General features: G+C 54.2%; 1 protein-coding gene across 1 annotated transcript; it reads left to right on the top strand.

The window, feature by feature from the left end:
• Positions 1-80: 80 nt before the first annotated feature.
• On the top strand, positions 81-15,929 carry SART1 (spliceosome associated factor 1, recruiter of U4/U6.U5 tri-snRNP). Its single transcript, XM_004264390.4, has 20 exons — positions 81-459; positions 2,286-2,343; positions 2,717-2,772; positions 3,310-3,436; positions 3,553-3,658; positions 3,909-3,986; positions 4,101-4,200; positions 4,292-4,434; positions 4,523-4,729; positions 5,473-5,597; positions 5,677-5,810; positions 5,944-6,077; positions 12,308-12,481; positions 12,667-12,777; positions 13,102-13,189; positions 13,698-13,788; positions 13,878-14,013; positions 14,466-14,555; positions 14,658-14,779; positions 14,882-15,929. The coding sequence occupies exons 1-20, from the start codon at positions 147-149 to the stop codon at positions 14,898-14,900; spliced, it is 2,412 nt and encodes an 803-aa protein (XP_004264438.1). The 5' UTR covers positions 81-146; the 3' UTR covers positions 14,901-15,929.
• Positions 15,930-21,894: the final 5,965 nt, after the last annotated feature.

Raw genomic sequence — 21,894 nt, 5'->3', positions numbered from 1 at the left:
CCTTTGGGGCCGGCTCCGAGGCAAGCGACGGAAGCAGCCGCTCTTGGTTTCCGGCAATACGACACCGGCTGTCTGGCGACCCGGAAGTGTTCCCATTTTGGTTGTCGGGGCTCGGCGGTAGCCGGGCTCGGGGTGCACACACCACCATGGGGTCGTCAAAGAAGCACCGTGGGGAGAAGGAGGCGGCCGGGACCACGGCAGCGGCCGGCACCGGGGGCGCCACCGAACAGCCGCCTCGGCACCGGGAACACAAAAAACACAAGCACCGGAGCAGCGGCGGCGGCAGCAGCGGCGGCGAACGACGGAAGCGAAGCCGAGAGCGTGGGAGCGAACGCGGGGGCGGGCGACGCGGGGCCGAAGCTGAGGCCCGCAGCGGCGCGCACGGGCGGGAGCGCAACCAGACAGAGCCCTCCGAGCGGCGGGTGAAGCGGGAGAAGCGGGAGGACGGCTACGAGGCCGGTGAGGGGCGGGGCCTGTGCAGGGGGCGGGGCGATGGGGGGTGTCTGGGGGTGGTGGGCTCTGGGTTTGGAGGCCGAGCACACCAGGCCGAGGCATCGCCACACTGTCTTCGTCAGTACCGTAACGGGTCTTCCTGTGGTTATTTGGAATTAAAGGTTGTTTTTCTCTGTTAAACTTCGTGAGGGTAGAAATTTTCTGTTTTCCTCAATTGGCATATCTCAGGCCCTCCCTAAGTGTGTTGAGTGAGTGAATGAAGTGGTGCCAGCACGTGCAGAGGCAAGAAGAAACCTGATATTGCGCAAGTTGTGTAGAGTTCGCAGCAGAGACACGAGGCTGTGAGATAGGCCCTGTTAAGAAATTTGAACTTTGTCTTGAGAGTCGTAGGGAGCCATGAGTTTGAGCTGAGGAGTGCGCTGATTATATTCATATTTTGCAAAGATCATTGTGTTGAGAACTGGGTCAAGGGCAGTGAAGATTGGAGGTGAGGTGAAGGCTGATGGTGGCCTGCACCAAGGCAGCAGCAGTGGGATGGAGGGGAGATTGGAAAGGTGTTTCGGAGGACGATGTGACAGAGCTTAGCACTTGGAAGAGGACGGGAAGGAGAAGAAGGAATTGAGGATGCTCCTTGAATTTTGGCTTGAGCGATTAGGTGGGTGGGAGTGCTGTCGACTGAACTTGAGGAGTTTGGAAGAGACGCAGATTTTTGGAGGGAGACAACGAATTCGCTTTTGCAGAGTGTTGCATTTGATGTGCATGGAGCAACCCAGCTTTGGGGCCAGATAGAGCAATTTGGGAATCATGAGATTTCAGGTGGCAAATGAAGTCCCTTGAGAGACTGAGGAGTGAGAAGCCAGGGTTGGGAGTAGAACCTGAGAGATGCCAATGTTTTAGTAGTAGGCAGAGCAGGAGACTAGAAAAAGGAGGTAGGCTATCCTCCAAAGCAGGAAAACCGTAGAATCTTGTGTCATGGGATCTGTGGGAGTGATCAACAATGTCACACACCACAGGAGATCAGGCGAAAACCAGAGCTGAAAAGAATCCATGGGATTTTGAATTAAGGAGGCTGGTGACCTTGGAGAGAGCCTAGAAGGGTTGGGATGCAGGGTCCAGGTGGGATAAAAGGGAAAGAGGGAAAGAGGTAGGTTGTGAGGTGGGCCTGCCAGAAGGATGAGCACGTGGTGGCAGCTAGTTGGGGCAGCTCCGCCTGATGGGGTCTGGCTGTTGTCTCTGGTGTTCGGTGAAGTTATTTGCTGTTTGTGAGGTGGGTGGAGGAGGTCCGAAATGCCCCTTTATCTCTGTGACCCCGGTATCATCATAGAACAGGCACCAATAAGTGTGTTTCTTGATTGCACGAATTACATAGAGGACACAGTTATGTTGCCAAGGTGGTTCCTGCCCTGTGAGGAGAAACAGACCCAGAAATGACTGACCGTACTATGCAGTGCAGGGGAGAGCAGTTCATGCTGATCAATAATCGAACAGGACTCCACGAAGGAAGTGGCATTTCATTGTTGCATTCGGATAGGATTTTGTTAATCAGGGTGAGGCCAGAGAGGGCAGTGCAGGTTGAAAATACAGAATGTACAAAAGTGAAGAGGCGGCAAAGTGAAGGATGTAGAGAGCTGGACCTTTTGGATCAAGAAAGGAAGGTGTGTGGAGAGGTGGCATTCTCAGAGCCTGGGACTCAGGTAGAAGGAGCTCCTGGGGAGGAGGAAGCAGGCCCAGGTGCTGGTGAGGGCCTCTCGTCTTCGGCCCTGCAGCTGGAGCCAAGGCTGTGGCTGCAGGCCCTGTGTTCAGCTCCTGAGCCTTGCTGCTTCTTGTTCCAGCTGCCAGCTCCAAAGCAAGCTCAGGTGATGCCTCGTCACTCAGCATCGAGGAGACCAAGTAAGTACCGTCTCCTTTATGTTTCTGTGTTTTCTTACAAGCAGTTTCAGGGGCAGCTGTTTCGGGTGGCTTTCGCACAGTAACACGTTCTGATTGAAGTTGGAAGTTGCCACGTAAATCATCTTAGCCAACCATTTGAGTTACAGAAGTGGGCAATTAAGAGCCAAGAGGAAGGATGGCATTTCACTGGTTAGAGGCAGGCCAGGCCTTCCGCCTGATTGGGAGGCCAGTGCTCTTCCCAATGCTGGGTCAGGCCCTAGGTTTGGGACCCTTAGGACCACTCAGTCCCCTCATGTTTTCACCCCGTCTGTCCAGAAATGCATTCGGTGCTCTTTCTTTGACAGTTCCTAACACTTGTATCTCTTGCCTTCAGTAAACTCCGGGCAAAGTTGGGGCTGAAACCCTTGGAGGTCAATGCCGTCAAGAAGGGTGAGTGTGGGGCTGAGGGTGGGGGAAGGGAGGGCATTTGGGACCAAGGAGAGAGGCCATCTGAAGGGGTCTTTGAAGAAAGTGGGCACAGGTTCAGCACCATTCAGCGGTCCTGTGTGTGTGCTGGCAGTGGGCGCGGGGCCCTCCTTGCTGTTGTGTGGCGGATCTGGGACTCAGCTGCTTCTTGTAGTTTGAGCAGTTGGCGTTGCATCCTCAGTCTGGCTGTGAGGTAGCATTAGATGGGCTGAGAGATGTGCACAGTTCCTGCAAACGGATCTGGGCTGTGCAGGTGCTAGTTTTTTCATTTTGTTTTGTTTTTGAAGTATGATCAGAGGGACTCTGGAAGGCATGGAGGGTCCCATTGTGCCGTGGGGAGACATGGGAGGGTGGGGTCGCGTGGGAGTAGGGAGGCACGGATTCTTCCCCCACCCCTGGCCCCTCTGGCCCCCTGAGCTGGACGGGGGCAGCGTGAGTGGCTCCCTCCTCTCCCCACCAGCCTTGGGCAGGCATAGCCTCACGCCTGGGCCTCCCTTCCAGAGGCGGGCACCAAGGAGGAGCCCGTGACCGCCGATGTCATCAATCCCATGGCCTTGCGACAGCGAGAAGAGCTACGAGAGAAGCTGGCGGCTGCCAAAGAAAAGCGCCTCCTGAACCAAAAGCTGGGGTGAGGGTCCCAGCCGGGCAGGCAGGGGGAGGGCCCGAGGAGGCGCCAAGCAGCTCTGGAGTTGGGGTGGGGGAGCAGGAGCTGGCTCCCGGAGCATCACTGTCTTCCCTCCTCAGGAAGATAAAGGCCCTGGGGGAGGATGACCCCTGGCTGGATGACACTGCAGCCTGGATCGAGAGGACCCGGCAGCTTCAGAAGGAGAAGGACTTGGCAGAGAGGAGGGTGAGGTGCTGGGAGCTGGGGTGTCGTTCAGTGCCTCTGGTGGCCTGACCGGCTGGTGAGGCAGAACATGGACCCTAGGGAGGTGAGGCTGGGCTCGGGGCTGTAGGAGTGGTCAGTAGTGCCTGCGCTGGGTTTTCAGCAGCGTGCCTCCAAGTCCTGTGCTCTTTGCACTCACATTTAGTAAGGCCCCGCACCTTCTGCTGATCCTGAACAGCCTGAGGTCAGACGTCACCCCCTCCCTGTCCCATAGGCCAAGCTGCTGGAGGAGATGGACCAAGAGTTTGGTGTCAGCACCCTGGTGGAGGAGGAGTTCGGGCAGAGGCGGCAGGTGAAGCTGCAGCAGCTGCGGGGTGGGGGCGGGGGGTGCTGTCCTTGGTGCTGGGATCCCAGGGCTTGGTGGGTCGGGCTCCTGACCCGGCTGGACCTTCTGCCTCCCTTCTAGGTCCTGTACAGTGCCCGGGACCTGCAGGGCCTCACTGTGGAGCATGCCATTGACGCCTTCCAAGAGGGGGAGACTGTCATCCTCACCCTCAAGGACAAAGGTGGGTTGAACTGGGGTGCTCTGGCTGGGGCCACAGGCACTGCTGAGTTGAGGGCAAGCGTGACCGGCCACTGCTTCCGCCCTGGCTCCAGGAGTGCTGCAGGAGGAGGAGGATGTGCTGGTGAACGTGAACCTGGTGGATAAGGAGCGGGCAGAGAAGAACGTGGAGCTGCGCAAGAAGAAGCCTGACTACCTGCCGTACGCAGAGGATGAGAGTGTGGATGACTTGGCACAGGCAGGCCGGCAGTGTGGGCTCTGGGCTGAGACGGTGGTGGCTTTTCAGGAGCTGGGTTGGGTCCTAACCTGTACTTCTTGTCTTGCAGCAAAAACCCCGCTCTGTCCTGTCCAAGTACGATGAGGAGCTCGAGGGCGAGCGGCTGCAGTCCTTCCGTCTGGAGCAGGGCGGCGTGGCCGATGGCCTCCGGGAACGGGAGCTGGAAGAGATCCGGGCCAAGCTGCGGCTGCAGGCTCAGTCCTTGAGCGCAGCCGGGCCCCGGCTCGCCTCCGAGTACCTCACGCCCGAGGAGATGGTGAGCCCCGAGGCCTCCACCCGCACTTGTGACTAGGGTGGTGACCCTCCCTCCCCTCGGAGGTCACAGGCTGCCAGAATGAGCTAAGGAGGGGGATCAGGTGATCATGTGGTGCTTGGTCCCTGGGGATGCGCAGTCACTGGCAGCCCCGAGGAGGAGCTGTGGGCAGGCAGTTGGTGTAGACAGAACAAGGACCGTGAGCCAGGTGGCCCTGAACTGGTGTTCAGACCCTGCCGCTTAGCCAGCCTGTGCCTGGGGTGAGTGACGTAAGTACCAGGCGCCCCATCTGAAATAGGGATGGCGGGAGCCAGCTCTTGGGGGATGATACAAGGATGGGTGGTGATCTGGTAAGTGGTCATTCTACAGCTGCGTGTGGCTGTCGCCTTTGGGATGGCTGTGTGAATTCGCAGGTAGACTACTGGCTCAGTAGGTTGCTTGGCTCTGTGGTTATGAGCAAGACTCTGCAGCCAGACTCCTGGGATTCACAATCCCGGCTCTCCTGCTTAGGAGCTAGCTGACTTTGGACGAGATACATAATCTCTCTGTGCCTCGGTTTTCCTCATCTCACAGGCGGGAGAATAATCGCCCACACCTCATGTCTTGCCCATGTACGTAAACTACGTAGGACCACAGCCAGCGCAGAGTAACGCTAAGGCAGCATTCGCTCTCGTGGGCTTGTGCTGCCTGCCTTCCCCCCACCGCCACCCTGGCCTTCACGTTTCTCTTTTCTCTCTCCCCTTCAGGTGACCTTTAAAAAGACCAAGCGGCGAGTGAAGAAGATCCGCAAGAAGGAGAAGGAGGTGGTAATACAGGCTGATGACCTGCTGCCCCTTGGGGACCAGACTCAAGATGAGGACTTCGGTTCCAGGTGGGTGTGGGGCCAGGGGTCGGTGTTGGCGCTGAGCCAGCCCCGGGGCCAGGGCTCACGCAGAGGCCTCTCCACACAGATTGCGGGGCCGCGGTCGGCGCCGAGTGCCTCAGGCAGACGAGGAGGCCCAGGAGGAGGGGGAGAAGGAGCCTGTGTCTCAGCCCCTGCAGTCAGATGACCCCCGCGTGGAGAACATGGACATCAGCGACGAGGGTAAGGGCCCAGCCAGCCCGTTTCGGGGGGTGGGAGGGCAGAGGGGGAGTTGGGGGCAGGGGTGGAAAAGCAGGGACAGGAGCCCAGGGCCCCTGGAAGTGATCTGAGCCGGCGTCTCCCATGTTTCCACCAGAGGAGGGCAGAGCACCGTGGTCTGGGTCACCTGAGGTGCTGGAGGAGGATGAGGCGGAGCTGGAGCTGCAGAAGCAGCTGGAGAAGGGGCGCCGCCTGCGGCAGCTACAACAGCTGCGGGACAGCGGTGAGAAGGTAGGGGGGCTCCTGAGGCGTGGGTGGGCGCTGGGCCCTTCGGTGACAGGTGTGTCTGTAGTGGCCTGTCCTGAGGAGCACGTGCTCCCGCGCCATCGTAGGCAGCACCCGCATTTCAATTTGCATCCTCTTTTGTTTCATATGGTGTTACTGGTAGATATTGGTAGATTTCTAGGTTTCTGCAGCGTTTCCACTAGGGGATGCTTTAGTGGTTGGATCTTTCCCTCCTTTCTTTCCTTCTGGAGTGTGTATTGCATGCCTTACTGTGTGTGAGGCATTGTCCCAGGGCTGGGGAGTCATTGGAGAACAGGACAGCCAAAGGCCTATGCCTTTCATGGAGGCAGAATTGGCGGTGAGCTTGTGAACACGAGCAAATGGTAATTTCTGATAGTGACTAGAGCTGAGCAGACCAGACAGGAGTCACCGGAGGGTTGGTCTCTTGGTTCGGGTGTTCAGGAAAGACCTTTCAAGGGGAGACATTTGAATTGAGACTGAAATGACACAAAGGAGCCGATCTTGTGCAGATTCAGTGTGGAGGTTGCGTAGACAAGACGTTCAGGCCCTGGGGACAGCAGATGTCCTTTGGATAGACAACTTTAGAATGTTGGAGGACCAGGTAGGCTGGAGCAGAGTGAAGGGCTGGTGGTGTGAGCTGAGGTGGAGAGGTCAGCGGGGCCTTGAGGCCGTGGTCATCGCTGACCCTCACGGGGCACTGGCACGTGCCGGGCACTGCTTAAGTGCTTTATGTGCTGCTTCATTTAATTCTCACAGCAACACCCTATGAGGAAGGTTCTGTTTTCTCCATTTTACAGTTGAGGAAAACTGAGGCACAGAGGCGTTAGGCAAGTTGCCCAAGGTTACGTGACTGGTAAGTGGCCGAGCTGGAATTTGCACAGCTTGACTCCAGAGCCCACACTTGTAACCCTGCACCTCCCACCGAGGGAGAAAGTGGGGCTGGAGACAGAGGCTGCAGCAGCGAACCTGGGGTGCCTACTGTGTGGGGTAGCGTAGGAGGGGAGCCACAAGAGTGAGGCCTCCCTGAAGCCGAGGAGGGGTTTCGAGGAGAGGGAGGGTGGCGTCATCTAACACTGCTGAGGGGCAGGTCAGATTTGGCACCAGTGGAGACAGTGCCCTGGCAGAGACAGTAGCTTCTGGAGGATTGAGGAGAGATGGGACTCAAGGAGGTGAGGGCAGCAGCTGGGGATGATTCCTCAGCGCAGGAGCGTGAGGGCTTTTTGTTAAAGGGCCAGAGAGTAAACGTCTGAGGCTTAGATCTTGGCAGCAGCTGCTCAGCTGCTCTGCCAGTGTAGCCAGTGGGCATGGCTGCATGCCAATACAGCTTGCTTTACGAGGACAGGCAGTGGGCCCCAGTTTGCCCAACCCCACTCTAATAGAGGATGGGAAAATGGGGCAATAGCTGAAGGGGGCGCGAGTTGAGGGAAGTTTTTCTCTTTCATAGTTAATGCGGAATAGCGTTAATATTTAAAAATTATGTGCGAGTGTCCCAGAGTCTACGGCTGAAAGGATTGTAAAGGTTACGTGGCCCGGTGGGATTAATCACGATTGGGTTTTCTACTGGCTGGGCCATTTACTGAGATGGGGGAGACTAGGGGAGGAACAGGTGTGGGGAAGAAAAGCAAGTGTTTCCTTTTGGTTTAGTTAGCTTTGAGGTGCCTCCTTATTGGAGGTGATTGATACTGAATAGGCAGTTGAATATATGACTTTGAACTTCAGGGGAGAGGCTGAGATGAGAGATACAAGCATGGAAGTCTGTGTAGCTGGGATTTAAAACCAGAGGACTGGATGGAATCACCAGGAGAGTGAGTATAAATAAGGAAGAGAACGTAGGGCTCCAAGCAAGGAGGGTAAAGAGGAGAGGGTGCCGTCCTGGAAGCCATGTGAAGAAAGGTCTGGAGTGGAAGCGTGTGAGCAGCTGTGGCGCATGCTCCGGAGAGTTTGGGTATCAGGAGGATGGGAACTGACCTTGGGATTGGGCAGCACAGAGGCCACTGATGCTCCCATCAGGTCAGCTCTGTGGGGTGGTGGGAAATGGGGACTAGATCATGCAGGCTTTAACAAGGTTGCTGGACACAAGATTAATAGATGAACGTTGATTGTGTTTCTGTACACCAGCAATAGGTAGAAAATGTAATTTTAAAAAGGACACCATTTATGAAAGCGATATAGATGGTGAAGTAATGTGGATAAGCAAGAGAAGGCAATGTGAGAAAGGAGTAATCAGCATAGCAACAAAATAAAAAGGAATGAATGATTCGTAAGATCTATATGGGGAAAATTATAGTCCATTTTCGAAAAGCATTAAACAAGACGTGTTGTTTTAGTTACCAAGGGCTACCATAACAGAATACTACAGGCCGGGTGGCTTAAACAACAGCAATTTATTCTAACACTTCTGGAGGCTGGAAGTCCAAGATCAAGGTGTTGGCAGGTTTGCTTTCTCTTCAGGCCTCTCTCCTTGCCTTGAGATGGCCATCTTCTCACTGTGTCCTCACATGGCCTTTGTGTGTTACTCCCTGACATCTTTCCTTCTTGTAAGGACACTAGCCCATTGGATTAGGGCCTACCCTTATGACCTCATTTGACCTTTTTTATCTTCTTAAAGGCCCTGTCTCCAAATACAGCCACACTGGAGATGAGGGCTTCAACATACAAATTTTGGGGGGGACACATTTCAGTCCATAACAACCATGTTAATGGATACCACTAATATTGTAAAGATGTCTATCTCCTCCAGTTAACCTATAGATTAAATGCTGTTCCAACAGAAATCCCAATAGAGATTTTTGTGGAAGCTGGCAAGTTGATTCTAAAATTTACACAGAAGATCAAAGGGATCAAAATAGCCAAGACGCTTTGGAATAATAATGTGGTGGGATTTGCTGTAACAGATATCAAGTCTTTTTAGAAAGTTGAAATTGAAACAGCATGATATTGGCATAAGTGTGGACTAATAGGGCTGAGATTGAATACAGGGACCCAGAAACAGACTACTGAGCCAGGACACGTGGTGTCCCAGTGTGAAAGGTGCTCAGCTCAATAAGTGGTGGTGGGACAATCAGTTACCTATTTGGAAAAATGTGAAATTGGGTTTGTACTTCACACCTTATGCAAATTCACTTAGATTAAGAACTTAAAAGTAAAAACTTAATATTTGAGGCCAAAGTAAAAGAATTACGTTTATGACTTCGTGGTAGAGATTCTTTTTTTTATTGTGTTAAAATACACATAATATTTACCATCTTACCCATTTTTAGGTGTATGGTCTGTGGTATTAAGTATATTCACCTTGTGTGCAGCCGTCACCGCCATCCATCCCCATAACTCTCTTCACCTTGTGAAGCTGAAACTCTGTCCCCATTAAACACTAACTCCCCATTCTCCCTTCCCCCCAGCTTCTGGCAATCACCATTCCACTGTCTGTCTCTATGACCTTGACTCCTCTAGGGACCTCCTATAAGTAGAATCATAGAGTATTTGTTTTTATGTGATTGGATTATTTCAAGAGAAAGATTTCTTACAATATAGACGTAAAGCATAACCCATGAAGAAGAAAACAGACATTTTACTTAGAAATAAAAATTTTTAATTTTTTTAAAAAATTTACTTATTTTTGGCTGCATTGGGTCTTTGTTGGTGCACGTGGGCTTTTTCTAATTGTGGCGAGCAGTGGCTACTCTTGGTTGTGGTGCGTGGGCTTCTCATTGCAGTGGCTTCTCTTGTTGCGGAGCACGGGCTCTAGGTGCACGGGCTTCAGTAGTTGTGGCACGTGGGCTCAGTAGTTGTGGCTCTTGGGCTCTAGAGTGCAGGCTCAGTAGTTGCGGCGCATGGGCTTAGTTGCTCCGTGGCATGTGGGATCTTCCCGGATCAGGGCTCGAACCCAAGTTCCCTGCATTGGCAGGTGGATTCTTAACCACTGTGCCACCAGGGAGGCCCCTTAATTTTAATTTTAAAACTTTGTTTTATTTAAAATACATTATGAAGGAGAATTCCCTGGCGTCCAGTTGTTAAGACTCCGCGCTTCCACTGCAGGGGGCATGGGTTCCATCCCTGGTCGGGGAACTAAAATCCCACATGCCTCGATACGTGGCCAGGAAAGAAGAAAAACGACATCATAAAGAATGTAAAAAGACAGGCCAGAGGGAGAAGATGTTTGTCCGTATGCAGAATGGCATTCAGAGAATTAGAAGGATAAATGACCACTAGAATCCCCCGCGAGGCCCAACCTCAGTAGTGATCAAGGAAAGGTGAGCTGAAACAATGACAGACTGTGTCACACGTGCATCATTTGGCAAAAATGTCAGTCTGACAACATCAAATGTCAGTGAGGATGTGGAGCAGCCAGAATTCTTAGCCACACTTTTCATGGACGTGTAAACGAGTCTAATCAGTGGGAAGACACTGACGAACCTTGCAGAATGAAAGTGAGTATGTTCCGTGCGGCTCACCGGTCCGCACTCTCACGTGTGCCCCAGAGAAATGCTTGCATCAGATTGCTTCAGCTGCGTTACTCGTGGTAACAGAAGAAGAACATCCTTGGTGCACTAGAACTAAATTGAGGTATGATCGTGTCACGGAATATGATTCTGTAGTTAAAAGCTAATGAACTATAGCCGCTCGTGTCAAGATTAACCTTAAAATACATATATACTTACATATATATAAAAACAAGTCATAGTAGAATCATACAGTACGATTCAGATTGCATAATGTTTGAAAAATGCACAACAAAATAACAGACTGTTCGTGGATAGGTCTTTATGTGGTAAACTATAAAGGAAAGCCAGTGAATCATGACCACGGATATGTGGGGAAGAGACACTTGAGGTTAATAATGTTTCTCAGCCAGGTGATGGGGACATGGGTGTTTGTTTGGTGGTTGTTATTTTTAAAAATATGCATGTATTATAAATAACCCTTTTTTGTGTAGGATGACATTCATTTAAAAATGTAACATAATAAAATGAAAAGGGTTGCAAAAGTGGACATGGAGACTAGAAACTTCTCGGAGGAGTTTGCTGTCAGGGGGCAGAGCAGGAGGGCTGCGGTATTGAAAGGAGTTTTTTTTTTTTTTAATTTATTTTTGGCTGTGTTGGGTTTTTGTTGCGCGCGGTCTTTCTCTGGTTGTGGCGAGCGGGGGCTATTGTTCGTTGCGGAGCACAGGCTTCTCACTGCAGGGGCTTCTCTTGTTGTGGAGCATGGGCTCTAGGTGCACAGGCTCAGTAGTTGTGGCTCGTGGGCTCTAGGGCGCAGGCTCAGTAGTTGTGGCGCACGGGCTTAAGTTGCCCCGCGGCATGTGGGATCTTCCCAGACTAGGGTGCGAACCCGTGTCCCCTGCAGTGGAAGCACGGATTCTTAACCACTGTGCCACCAGGGAAGTCCAAGGAGGAGTTTTTAAAAGAGGGGAGAGCGACTTCCCTGGCGGTCCAGTGGTTAAGACTCCGTGCTTCCACTGCGGGGGGCGTGGGTTCGATCCCTGGTCGGGGAACTAAGATCCCACATGCCGCGCAGCCAAAAATAAAAGAGGGGAGATCCTAGGTCATCCCTGTGTGCTTGTGGGAACGACACAATAGAGGGGACAGTGAGTGTAGTCAGGAGGGGGGTAGTGTCAGGAGCAGAGTTCTGAGGACCCTTGGAGCCGTGCCAGGTAAGGTGGCCTGAGGTGGGAGCAGGGCCAGGCATCTGCTGTGGTGGGAGGGCAGGCAGGGTGGGTAGCTGGTGGATTCAGTGCCAGAAGCAGGTGGAAGGTCAACAGAGCATCTAGCCTGCAGCCTTAGGGACAGGGTTCCGGGGGGAGGGATGTCTACGCCGAGTCCTAAAACTGGAGTTTCTCAGGTGAAGAGTGGGTGGCAGAGGAGTGGCGGGAGAGGCCCTGGAGGAAGGCGTGCGTGTGAGGCTGCAGGAGTGAGCTGAGGGGCTCTGGAGAAGGGTCGGCCCAGGCCCGGTCATGAAGGGCCTTGTGGGATTTTGGATATTAATTCAAAGGGCAGTGGGGAGCCATTGACGACTTTGGAGGAGGGAAGCGAGCCAGTGAGATCGGTGCAGAGCGCAGAGCAGATTGGGGTTCAGGGAGAAGTAGAGACCGGTCTGGTCTGCCGTGAGCAGTGGGAATGGCTTGTCATACTGCCACCACGGAGGGTCTTGGGTTCCTGGGTCTCTGTGGCCCCACCCCAGAAACTTGCGGGTTTGCCCACAGCCACTCCCTCCCTCAGGTGGTGGAGATCGTCAGGAGGCTGGAGTGTCGCCAGCGGGGCTGGGAGGAGGAGGAGGATCCGGAGCGGAAGGGGGCCATCGTGTTCAACGCCACATCAGAGTTCTGCCGCACGCTGGGGGAGATCCCCACCTACGGGCTGGCCGGCAACCGGGAGGAGCAGGAAGAGCTCATGGTGGGTCCTCGGCAGCCCAGCGCCCACACGCTCCCCTGGCCTGCCCTGCTCCGGGGGCAGGGGCAGGGGCGCGGCGTGGGCGGCAGTGTCCGCCCTGCCGGTCCTCAGTGCTGAGCCCCAGTGCTCAGGTGGGATGGGCCGGCTGAGGGCTGGACCGCCTGGGCTGAGCCTGATCTGTCCTCTAGGACTTTGAACGGGATGAGGAGCGATCGGCCAACGGCGGCTCCGAATCTGATGGGGAGGAGAACATTGGCTGGAGCACAGTCAACCTGGATGAGGAGAAGCAGCAGCAAGATGTGAGGACAGGGAGGAACGGGGCTGGGGCCGGGAGGACACGAGAGTTGGAGACCCCGCTGCCTTGGGGTCAGGAGCTGGGCTGGAGGCCCAGCTCTGTGCCTTCCTAGCCGTGGGGCCTCCATGTCTCAGAGCCTTGGTCTCCTCATGCGTACATGGAGTGTATAAACCTCACGGGGTTATTGTGGATTAAATGAGACGTCTTGTCATGCAGGGCCTGGTGCATAGAGAGGTCCACAGTCCAGTGGGGGGTGACTGTTGGGTTGGAGGGTCAGAAGAGCCCGTGTGGCCCGCTTACCACCCCCATCATTCTGTGCCACCCCCAGTTCTCTGCCTCCTCCACCACCATCCTGGACGAGGAGCCCATTGTGAATAGAGGGCTGGCAGCCGCCCTGCTCCTGTGTCAGAACAAAGGTAAGGGGCTCGGGGCAGCCTTGCTGGGGCCTGGGTGCTGTGGCGGGAAGGGCAGGCGAGGCAGGTGCTGGCACGGCTTCCCCTGGTCCCTTCTGCTGCCTCTTCCTCGTTTCTGATGCCATGAGCCACTCCTTCCCCTGCACCCTGGTTCCAGGGCAGTCTTAGTAGCAGCTGGCCTTCTGTGCTGCATCACCCCATTTTCAATGCCCGTGCTCACGTATTCCCCTGCAAAGCATCCTTTGAGGCTTGGTGTCTCCTCTGGGGAGGAGTGTGGGGAGCTGAAACAGTCCAGGCTGTGGCACAGAGGCCTTGGCATTAGGATCCCAGTTCTGCCTTTTACTTGGCCAGTGGCCCCTGACAAGGACCTGACTCTTGTCTCCGTTTCCTCCGTCTGCACAATGGGCCTGATGTCCGTCCACTCCCACAGCACAGCTCTGAGGGTCTCCCAGTGGCCCCGTGCTGTTGGTGGGTGCTGGGCAGCCTGGAGTCTCATAACCCCTGTCCTCAGGGCTGCTGGAGACAACGGTGCAGAAGGTGGCCCGGGTGAAGGCGCCCAACAAGTCCCTGCCGTCAGCCGTGTACTGCATCGAGGACAAGATGTGAGTGGGGCACCAGCCGGGGCCGCACTGCCTGGAGCCTGGGCCGGGGGGGCAGCAGCTCACACTGAATCCCTATCCGTCTCGGGCAGGGCCATCGATGACAAGTACAGCCGGCGGGAGGAGTACCGAGGCTTCACCCAGGACTTCAAGGAGAAGGATGGCTACAAGCCTGACGTCAAGATAGAGTACGTGGACGAGACGGGCCGGAAACTCACTCCCAAGGAGGTGAGTGGGGCCTCTGAGGCGGGGCCACGAGGCAGAGCCGCACGCCAGGGTCTGGGCTGGGGGCTGGTGGTGTCTGTGTCTCTGGCAGGCCCGGTGGTCCCCCTCGCAGGCCTGGCGGAAGGGTGCCTTTGCTGGCCTGACCCTTCACTCTCACCGCCGGCGGCCCTCGCGGGGCGGCCGACTCTCCCATCTTTTCTTTGTCTTCCAGCCACCAGCATTCTTCCCCACATGCTCCCTGGGTGTGCTGCCCCCTCGCTCCAGCCCCAGCCCCGGTGCCCCGACAAAGTCCATCCCCCCCACTCTGCTGGGGGCCCCAGAGGGTGCTGGGGCCGCTGGCCTTCTCCCATCCCCTCCCAGCCACCCCACCCCACCCTGGGCCTAGCGCTGCCCCTCCCCTATCCCGTGCGGCTTGGGCGGCTCCAACACGGTCCTGCCCCCCTCCCCCATCGCAGGCTTTCCGGCAGCTGTCCCACCGCTTCCATGGGAAGGGCTCGGGCAAGATGAAGACGGAGCGGCGGATGAAGAAGCTGGACGAGGAGGCGGTGGGTGCCCGAGGAGTTGCGGGGGGTGCCTCGGGACGCGTGGCGGGCAGCTGAGGTGCCGAGGCCCGCTCCCACCCGTGTTGACCAACCCTGCCCCCGCAGCTCCTGAAGAAGATGAGCTCCAGTGACACGCCCCTGGGCACCGTGGCTTTGCTCCAGGAGAAGCAGAAGGCCCAGAAGACACCGTACATCGTGCTCAGCGGCAGTGGCAAGAGCATGAACGCGTGAGTGGGGAGGCGGGGCGGGCACAGGGCCTCGCGGTGCACGCGTGGGGTCGGGGAGGCGCGCAGCCGCTCTGCAGCCTCACGCCCCTCTTCTCTCCGCAGGAACACCATTACCAAATGAAGCCGACCTCCCTTCTGATCCCCTCCCGACTTTAATATTAAATAAAGTTCCCTCCTTATTTTTCCCCCCCCCGGTCATGGTGCAGATTCCAGGGTTAGACCTGGGAGGAGGGCAGGTGGAGGAGCATCAGTGACACTGCCCTCAGGCTCCATCCATCACCACCTTTGTGACCTTGGGCAAGTCACTGAACCTCTCTGGGCTTTAATTCTGCCATTTTGTACCATCAAGACACCTCTGCTTCACAGGATGTCTTGTGACAATTAAATGAACTCATTCGTTCGTTCACCTGCAGTGCGAAGGTGAACAAGACCCCTCAGAGGTGGCTTAGAGTGATGGCCTCTGCCAGGTGAGACCTGGTCATAGGCGACACAAATAACTGAACGGAGATGCAGGGCGAAAGCTAGCCTGGATCCTCTAAGGCGGTTCTCCAGCCCACCCTGGGCCCCAGCCAGCTAAAGAGAAGCCAGCTGGTTCATTTTCTCGCCCCCTCCCCTGGCCTCCCCGGTGTGGTTGCTGGGTCCTGGCCGTCTGTTGAAGGCCATGCCTTATCCTCTGCAGGGCTAGCTTTTGGGTAAGAAGTGGAAGGTGTTTTAGAGGCTCAGTCACCCTGGTCTCTCCCAGCCTCCAGAGCCACAAGTGGCACTGCCCTCCCCGGCCAGGACGGGCGGGGCAGGGACTGGGGGCAGCGCAGGGCGGAGGCGCTACCCGAGGCTGCTCCGTGATCCTGTACCGCCTTGGTGTGTGTGGAGTGAGAGGCTGAGAGTTCCTCGGAGCACCTCCTGGGAGCTGTGTCCAGTTAAGCAGGGAAGAACTCTGTGAGGGGTGAGCAAGAGCCTGAATCAAGGGAAAGGTGACAGCTGGCTCCCATGGGAGTCCGACCAAACCAGCGCCCACCCTGACGTACACCTGGATGCATTCCAGACGCTTCACGGATTTTTTTTTTTTAATGAAACGAAGAAAAGAGTGGATAACCTTAGGGTGAGAGAAATGTAAGCAAGGGACAAAAATACAGTTGCTTAGCACATTGCCTTTGATGACAGTTTTTGCGTGGCAGACCCAGCAAGCACCAGCGCCTCGTGCTTTCTTGCGCTCATCTCCTCGTTTTGAGGTCTGATTCTGATTTAATTTTCATCTGGGCTGCTTCCTCATGGAGGGTCCCCGTAGGATGCCTAGCCCAGATCTGGGATTTGGGGAATCTCAGTCCATTTCTCCTGGAAGCCTCTGAGGCACGTCTGGTGTTACGGATGGGCAGTCCAGTGTCCCTGGTGGCATAGCACCAGCTCTGGCCGAGCTCTTGTCAAAGTTCACACCGTACGCTGTGCAGCCTGTTAGGAGGCTGTCACCATCATCAGAGCCAGAAACGACCAAGGCCTAAAGCAACGGTGGACCAGGGTCAAATTGACCAGCTTTGGCCCAGGATGCCTCCCAACGCTGACCCTGTGACTGAGGAGACAGTAAATAGTGCACCAGGGGCTAGGAGGGGCTTCCAGGGACTCGCAGGGGCCTCTCCAGGAAGCCTCCCTGCTTGGCCGTCTGCTTCCTCTGAGACATCCTGTGGCCTCTGGTCCCCAGGCCCCGTGCTTGCCCTTCCCGGCCCGAATGCATGCTAGCTAGTCCCCTCCCCAGGCTGTGCTTGCCCCTGCCGGGGGCTGGGAAGCAGCAAGGCGTCAGTGCAGCTCCCTGGAGGTGGGAGGGGCTGGGGGCCACCACATCTTTTGAGGCCTGAGCCCCCAGCACAGACAGAACCATGGGAGAAGGTGGGGCCCTGCCAGCAACACCTTCCCTCTCAGGAACTGCAGGCAGTGATGCCTCCGCACAGGCTGGTGTGAGGGTCACTGAGGTCTTAGCCAGGGCCTGGGGGCAAGCTGGCTGGGGCACTAACTCATCTGGACTGCTTTTCTATTCACAAGCTGTCTGACCTCGGGCGAATTACCACTGAGTCCGTGTTTCATCTCAGACTTCCAGGGCTGGTGTAAAGCAGAGTTAAGAACTTTCATCCTTACATTACTTCAGCAAATGTTTACTGAGCATCAGGGCTGCTGGGCCTGAGGGTAAGGAGCAGGGCCAGACTGGCTGCCTGGGCCCGTGAGGATCTGATGGGTGAGCAGCCGTCGAGCAAGGACACCACCAGACGTGAAGGGGATGGGGGGAGTCCATGCCCTTCCACGTGACACAAGGCCTTCAAAGGGGCTCAGAGAGCCCAGCTTTAATTTACAGAAGGCCATACATCTGCCTCTCTGCCACCGGCCCACGTGGCACCCTCACCAAGGTATAAAGGCCTGCCCAGGACCCCTTCACCACTCCCAGCCGCTTCATTCCCTGGCCAGCCCCCAAGAAGGCCCTTTCTTCTGGGCCTGGTGATGGGAACCTCGGTCCAAAAGCTGATTATCCGGAGTGGGTGTGGCCTGCAAGTGAAACGGGCAGGATGGGTCCCCTCCTCACTCAGGTGGTCCTCCTTCTGAGCTGTGCCCACACCCTGCCCAGGTCCACTGAACCCCTTCAAGCCCCAGCAGCCATACCCAGGCTGTGGCTCCTGTCAGCTCATGGTCCAGTTCTGTCGTTTCCCCGCAGCACTGGGAAGCAGCAGGGTGTCCCCTGCCTTCTCCCCTCCCCCTCCCCAGGGCTGCCTGATGAAGCCTCCCCAGTTCTTACCCTGGAGGCCCAGGTAGGGCCCTGCCAGTTCAGGCACCCTTCCAAGATTTGTTCTCTGACCCCCTGGGATTCTGTGAGTGTATCAGAGTTCTCCAGAGAAACAACCGTTAGGATATGCACATATATGAGGAGGTTTATTATAGGAATTGGCTCACGTGATTATGAGAAGCCCCAGATACGCCATCTCCGAGCTAGAGACCCAGGAAAGCCGGTGGTGTGAGTCTCAAGTCTGAGCCTGAAGGCCTGAGGAGTGAGGAGGAGACGGGTGTCCCAGCTCAAACGGAGCAAACGCCCTCACCGCCCCCTCCCCGTCCTCCTCAGGCTCTCGGGGCGCAATGGGTGAGGCCCACCTGCATTGGCGAGGGGGCCTTCTGTACTCAGTCTACTGCTCCAAATGCTAATTTCCAGAAACACCCTCACAGACATACCAGAAGTAACGTTTTACCAGCCATCTGGGAATCCCTGAGCCCGGTTAAGTTGACACACAAAATTAACTATCACAGTCACCTAAAATGGTCTAGAAAATCCCTTTTCTGCTTAAACAGAGTAGTTTCTGTTCTATACAAGTAATACTTTGTCCTGTTTCTCTTGTTTTTCTCCTTTGCTTTCTTTTTGAGTGATTGAGTGTTTAACACCTTTTCTTCTTACTGGCTTGGAAGTTATCCACTCTTCCTATTCTTTTGGAGATTACCCTTAACGTTTCAACGTGTATTAAAGTCTAAACTTGGTCAATAGATCTATCTCCCTTCAAACTATACAGGCCTTTAGAACCCTTTAATTAGGATTGCTCCCTCTCTATCCTTACATGGGTTTTGTTTTGTTTTTTTTTTTTTTAGTTTTGGCCACATGGCTTTAGGGATCTTAGTCCCCAACCAGGGATGGAACTGGTGCCACCTGCAGTGCAAGCGCAGAGTCCTAACCACTGGACCGCCAAGGAAGTCCTTATTCTTAGGTGTTTTTATCCTCCAGGACCTTATCTTGACTTTCTAAGAACCACCCCCTAGTCAGACATCATCATCATTAATGAACTTGTTCCTCGTTCCTTCTTGCCTCTCAGATCTCTCCTCTGGAGTCATTTTCATTTTTTTCTGAAGTTTGTCTTCTAGAAGTTCTGTCTGTTGGTGATAAACTACCATATTCTGCTGCTCTGAATGTCTTCATCTTGGTATAGGATGGAGATGGCTGTCCTCGCTCACAGGGCCGAGGTGAGAGCCAAAGTCACTCCCCCACGGCCATTTCTCCGAGGCCCTAATGCCCTGGGTAGTCAGCCTCACTCGGGGTCTTCACTCCGGTGGGTCCCAGCCCTTCCTGCGACACCCATTTCCCCCTCTCTGACTCCTGACGCACCAGGTCCTGCCATCTCAGGTGACTCCCATCAAAACCCCCTAGGCTGGCACTCCAGGCCTGTACCTGCCAGACAACATGGCCCTGCCCAGTGAGACCACGTTACCTGCCCTTCCTCAGACCCCTGCCCTTCCCCTCCTCTGTACACCTGCTCTGGGGACACTAAGAAAAGCAAAATTGCCCTCTGTGTCAATATATGCTCCCCTGCGGGGGTGGGCGGAGACAGGAGGGGGTCCCAAAATGTGTCTGACTTGTCAGCCTTCGACAGAAAGGGAAACTGAAAAAGGGGAGGATTTCCCTGCAGAGGCCCCCTCCCGCAAAGCTCTGTGTGAGACAGATCAGTCAGGGCAGATACTGCTGTATGAGTTCCTCTGCACCCTGATTTGGGTCCTTTAGAACTGAAAGAGGACTAGGGCAGCTCCCCACCACTCTCCAAGTGCTCTTGAGCACATACTCCAGTCTGTGTGCTGAGGGTTGGGAGACTAACGCCTGGGTAAGTGAACTCCCCTCTTCTGTTGTGGAACTTGTTACCAGTGGCTAACCAGTCGCAGTTGCTCTTGGGGCCCTCGCACCCTATGCTTGGACTGAGACTGCTACTGTGTTACTGGATTGTATCATCCGAGTGGACCGTTGGGCTCCTGCAACCCAGGGCAAGTGCTGACTTACCGGTGGACATGCTTATTGTGACCCTGCTGGCAGCTTCTATGAACGTTGACTGACTCTGGAGCCAGGAACTGATTACACCCCTCTCACTTTGGCCAAGGTCATGCAGTTCGAACCCCAGGAAGAAAAAGAGTACCCTTCTCATACAGAAATTCATGATACACAGCGCTGTCTCCATGCTCAACAAGTTGCACTGGCTAGAAACAAGGGTTTCGGGTACTTGGCACCTCACTGGGAACGAGCAAAGGTTACCTAATGAAGTGGATATTTTAGCATCACCAGATTCTATCGTAACAATAACTGAAGAAATTGCTGCCACCTGGGAGACAGCCTTGGGCACTGCTAACGGTTTATTCCTCTATGTCGCCAGACAAGGTGCACAATGGGCCTTGACACATTCCATAGGGATTCTGGATTCCCCCAAGTATGTCATCAATGCATCACACGTGAGCACATGAGCCGCTGTTGGCGTCCTGACTTTCCCTCACATTGATGATATTCTGAGAGTGGTTCCTACTGAGGAAACCGCCCATGCTGCTTTACGTGCTCCTCAGACACAGGTAAGCAGAGTTGGTTGGGCCTTGAATGAAGACAAAATCCAGGGTCCCGCAGCCCAAGGAATTTCCTAAGAGGATATCTGGGCAACTACTAAGGACAAATTGCTGTCCTTTTCCTCAAACTACAAAGAGGCCCTACACCCATTTGGCTTCTTTGTACATTGAAGGCAGCATATTCCACATTTAAAGCCTTTAAACTGGGTCACCAGACGAGACCAGTGTGCAGGGGCCCTGACACTCAGCCCCATGGAATTCGTCTCAGCTTTGGAAATTATATTCCTCCAGTACTTATTGGCCCCAGGGCTTTTGCATTTGTGAACTTCTTCCTGCTGCTGAGCAGTGCACACTCCAGAATTTCACGCATATCCTCTCAGAACATGATAGACACGTGCGTGCTGGCCAAATTTCAGTGGCCTTGAAGCCTGGTCTACTCACTCCCCCAGGGGGCTATTGCTAAAGTGTATTAGACACTGGATCCCAGAGTTCTCTATAAAGGAAAATTCCAGTACAGTCACTTGTAGTTTAAACCTGCTAGAGAACTCATCTTGAGCTTAAATAAAGAACACAATAGACAGGATACACAATAGAAGGGACACAGTTTAGGAATCAGTCAATTGGAAGACCAGATTGAGAAAATCTTCAAAGAAGGACTGAGAATTTTTAAAATGTAAAAGAAAAGCTAAGAGATATGGAAGACAGAAGTAAAGGTGCGGGGACTTCCCTGGTGGCACAGTGGTTAAGAATCCACCTGCCAATGCAGTGGCCACAGGTTCGAGCCCTGGTCCGGGAAGATCCCACATGCCGCGGAGCAACTTAAAGCCCGTGCGCCACAACTACTGAGCCTGCGCTCTAGAGCCCACAAGCCACAACTACTGAAGCCCGCGGGCCTAGAGCCAGTGCTCCGCAACAGGACAAGCCACCGCAATGAGAAGCCCGTGCACCGCAATGAAGAGCAGCCTCCGCTCACCACAATTGGAGAAAGCCCATGCACAGCAACAAAGACCCAACACAACCAAGAATAAATAAATAAATTTATAAAAAAAAAATTTAAAAATTTATGGATCAAAAAAGGCATCATGATGGAAATTTAAAAACACTCAAAACTAAAGTATAAAATACTAGATATTTCACACCTGTCAGGATGGCTACTAGCAAACAAACAAAAAATAATGCATTGGCAAGGAAGTGAAGAAACTTGAACCCCTGTGCACTGATGGTGGGGAATGCAAACTTGTGCAACCACCATGGAAAACAGTATGGCGGTGGGTCCTTAAAAAATTAAAAATAGCCCTGTGATCCAGCAATTCCACTTCTGGGTATATATCCAAAAGAACTGAAAGCAAGGTTTCAGAGATATCTGTACATCCATGTTCATAAGAGCATTAGTCACAACAGGTAAAAGGTGGAAAGAATCCAAGAGTCCACCGACTCTTGGATAAAAAAAATGTGGCACATACAAACAATGGAATATTATTCAGTCTTAAAGAGGAAGGAAATTATGGCATATGCTATGACATGGATAAACCTTGAGAACATTATACAAAGTGAAATAAATAAAGCAGTCACAAAAAGGCAACTATTGAATGAGCCCACTTACCTGAGGTATCTAGTCAAACTCATAGAAACAGAAAGTAGGGAATTCCCTGGCGGGCCAGCGGTTAGGACTTCGTGCTCTCACTGCCGAGGGGCCGGGTTCAATCCCTGGTCAGGGAACTAAGATCCTGAAGCCACGTGGTACAGCCAAAAGAAAAGAAAAACAAAACAAAGAAACAGAAGGT

The sequence above is a fragment of the Orcinus orca genome, chromosome 8 (genome assembly GCF_937001465.1).
Source record: "Orcinus orca chromosome 8, mOrcOrc1.1, whole genome shotgun sequence".
Classification (NCBI taxonomy): domain Eukaryota; kingdom Metazoa; phylum Chordata; class Mammalia; order Artiodactyla; family Delphinidae; genus Orcinus; species Orcinus orca.
The sequence above is the reverse complement of the archived record's forward strand: the minus strand, read 5'-3'. Positions and strand labels throughout refer to the sequence as shown.

Excerpts from the sequence above, each read along its gene's own strand:
- SART1 (XM_004264390.4), top strand. The coding sequence starts at position 147 with ATGGGGTCGTCAAAGAAGCACCGTGGGGAGAAGGAGGCGGCCGGGACC. Across the intron at positions 460-2,285 it reads GGAGGACGGCTACGAGGCCG|CTGCCAGCTCCAAAGCAAGC; the intron begins GTGAGGGGCGGG and ends TTCTTGTTCCAG. Across the intron at positions 13,789-13,877 it reads TACTGCATCGAGGACAAGAT|GGCCATCGATGACAAGTACA; the intron begins GTGAGTGGGGCA and ends CGTCTCGGGCAG.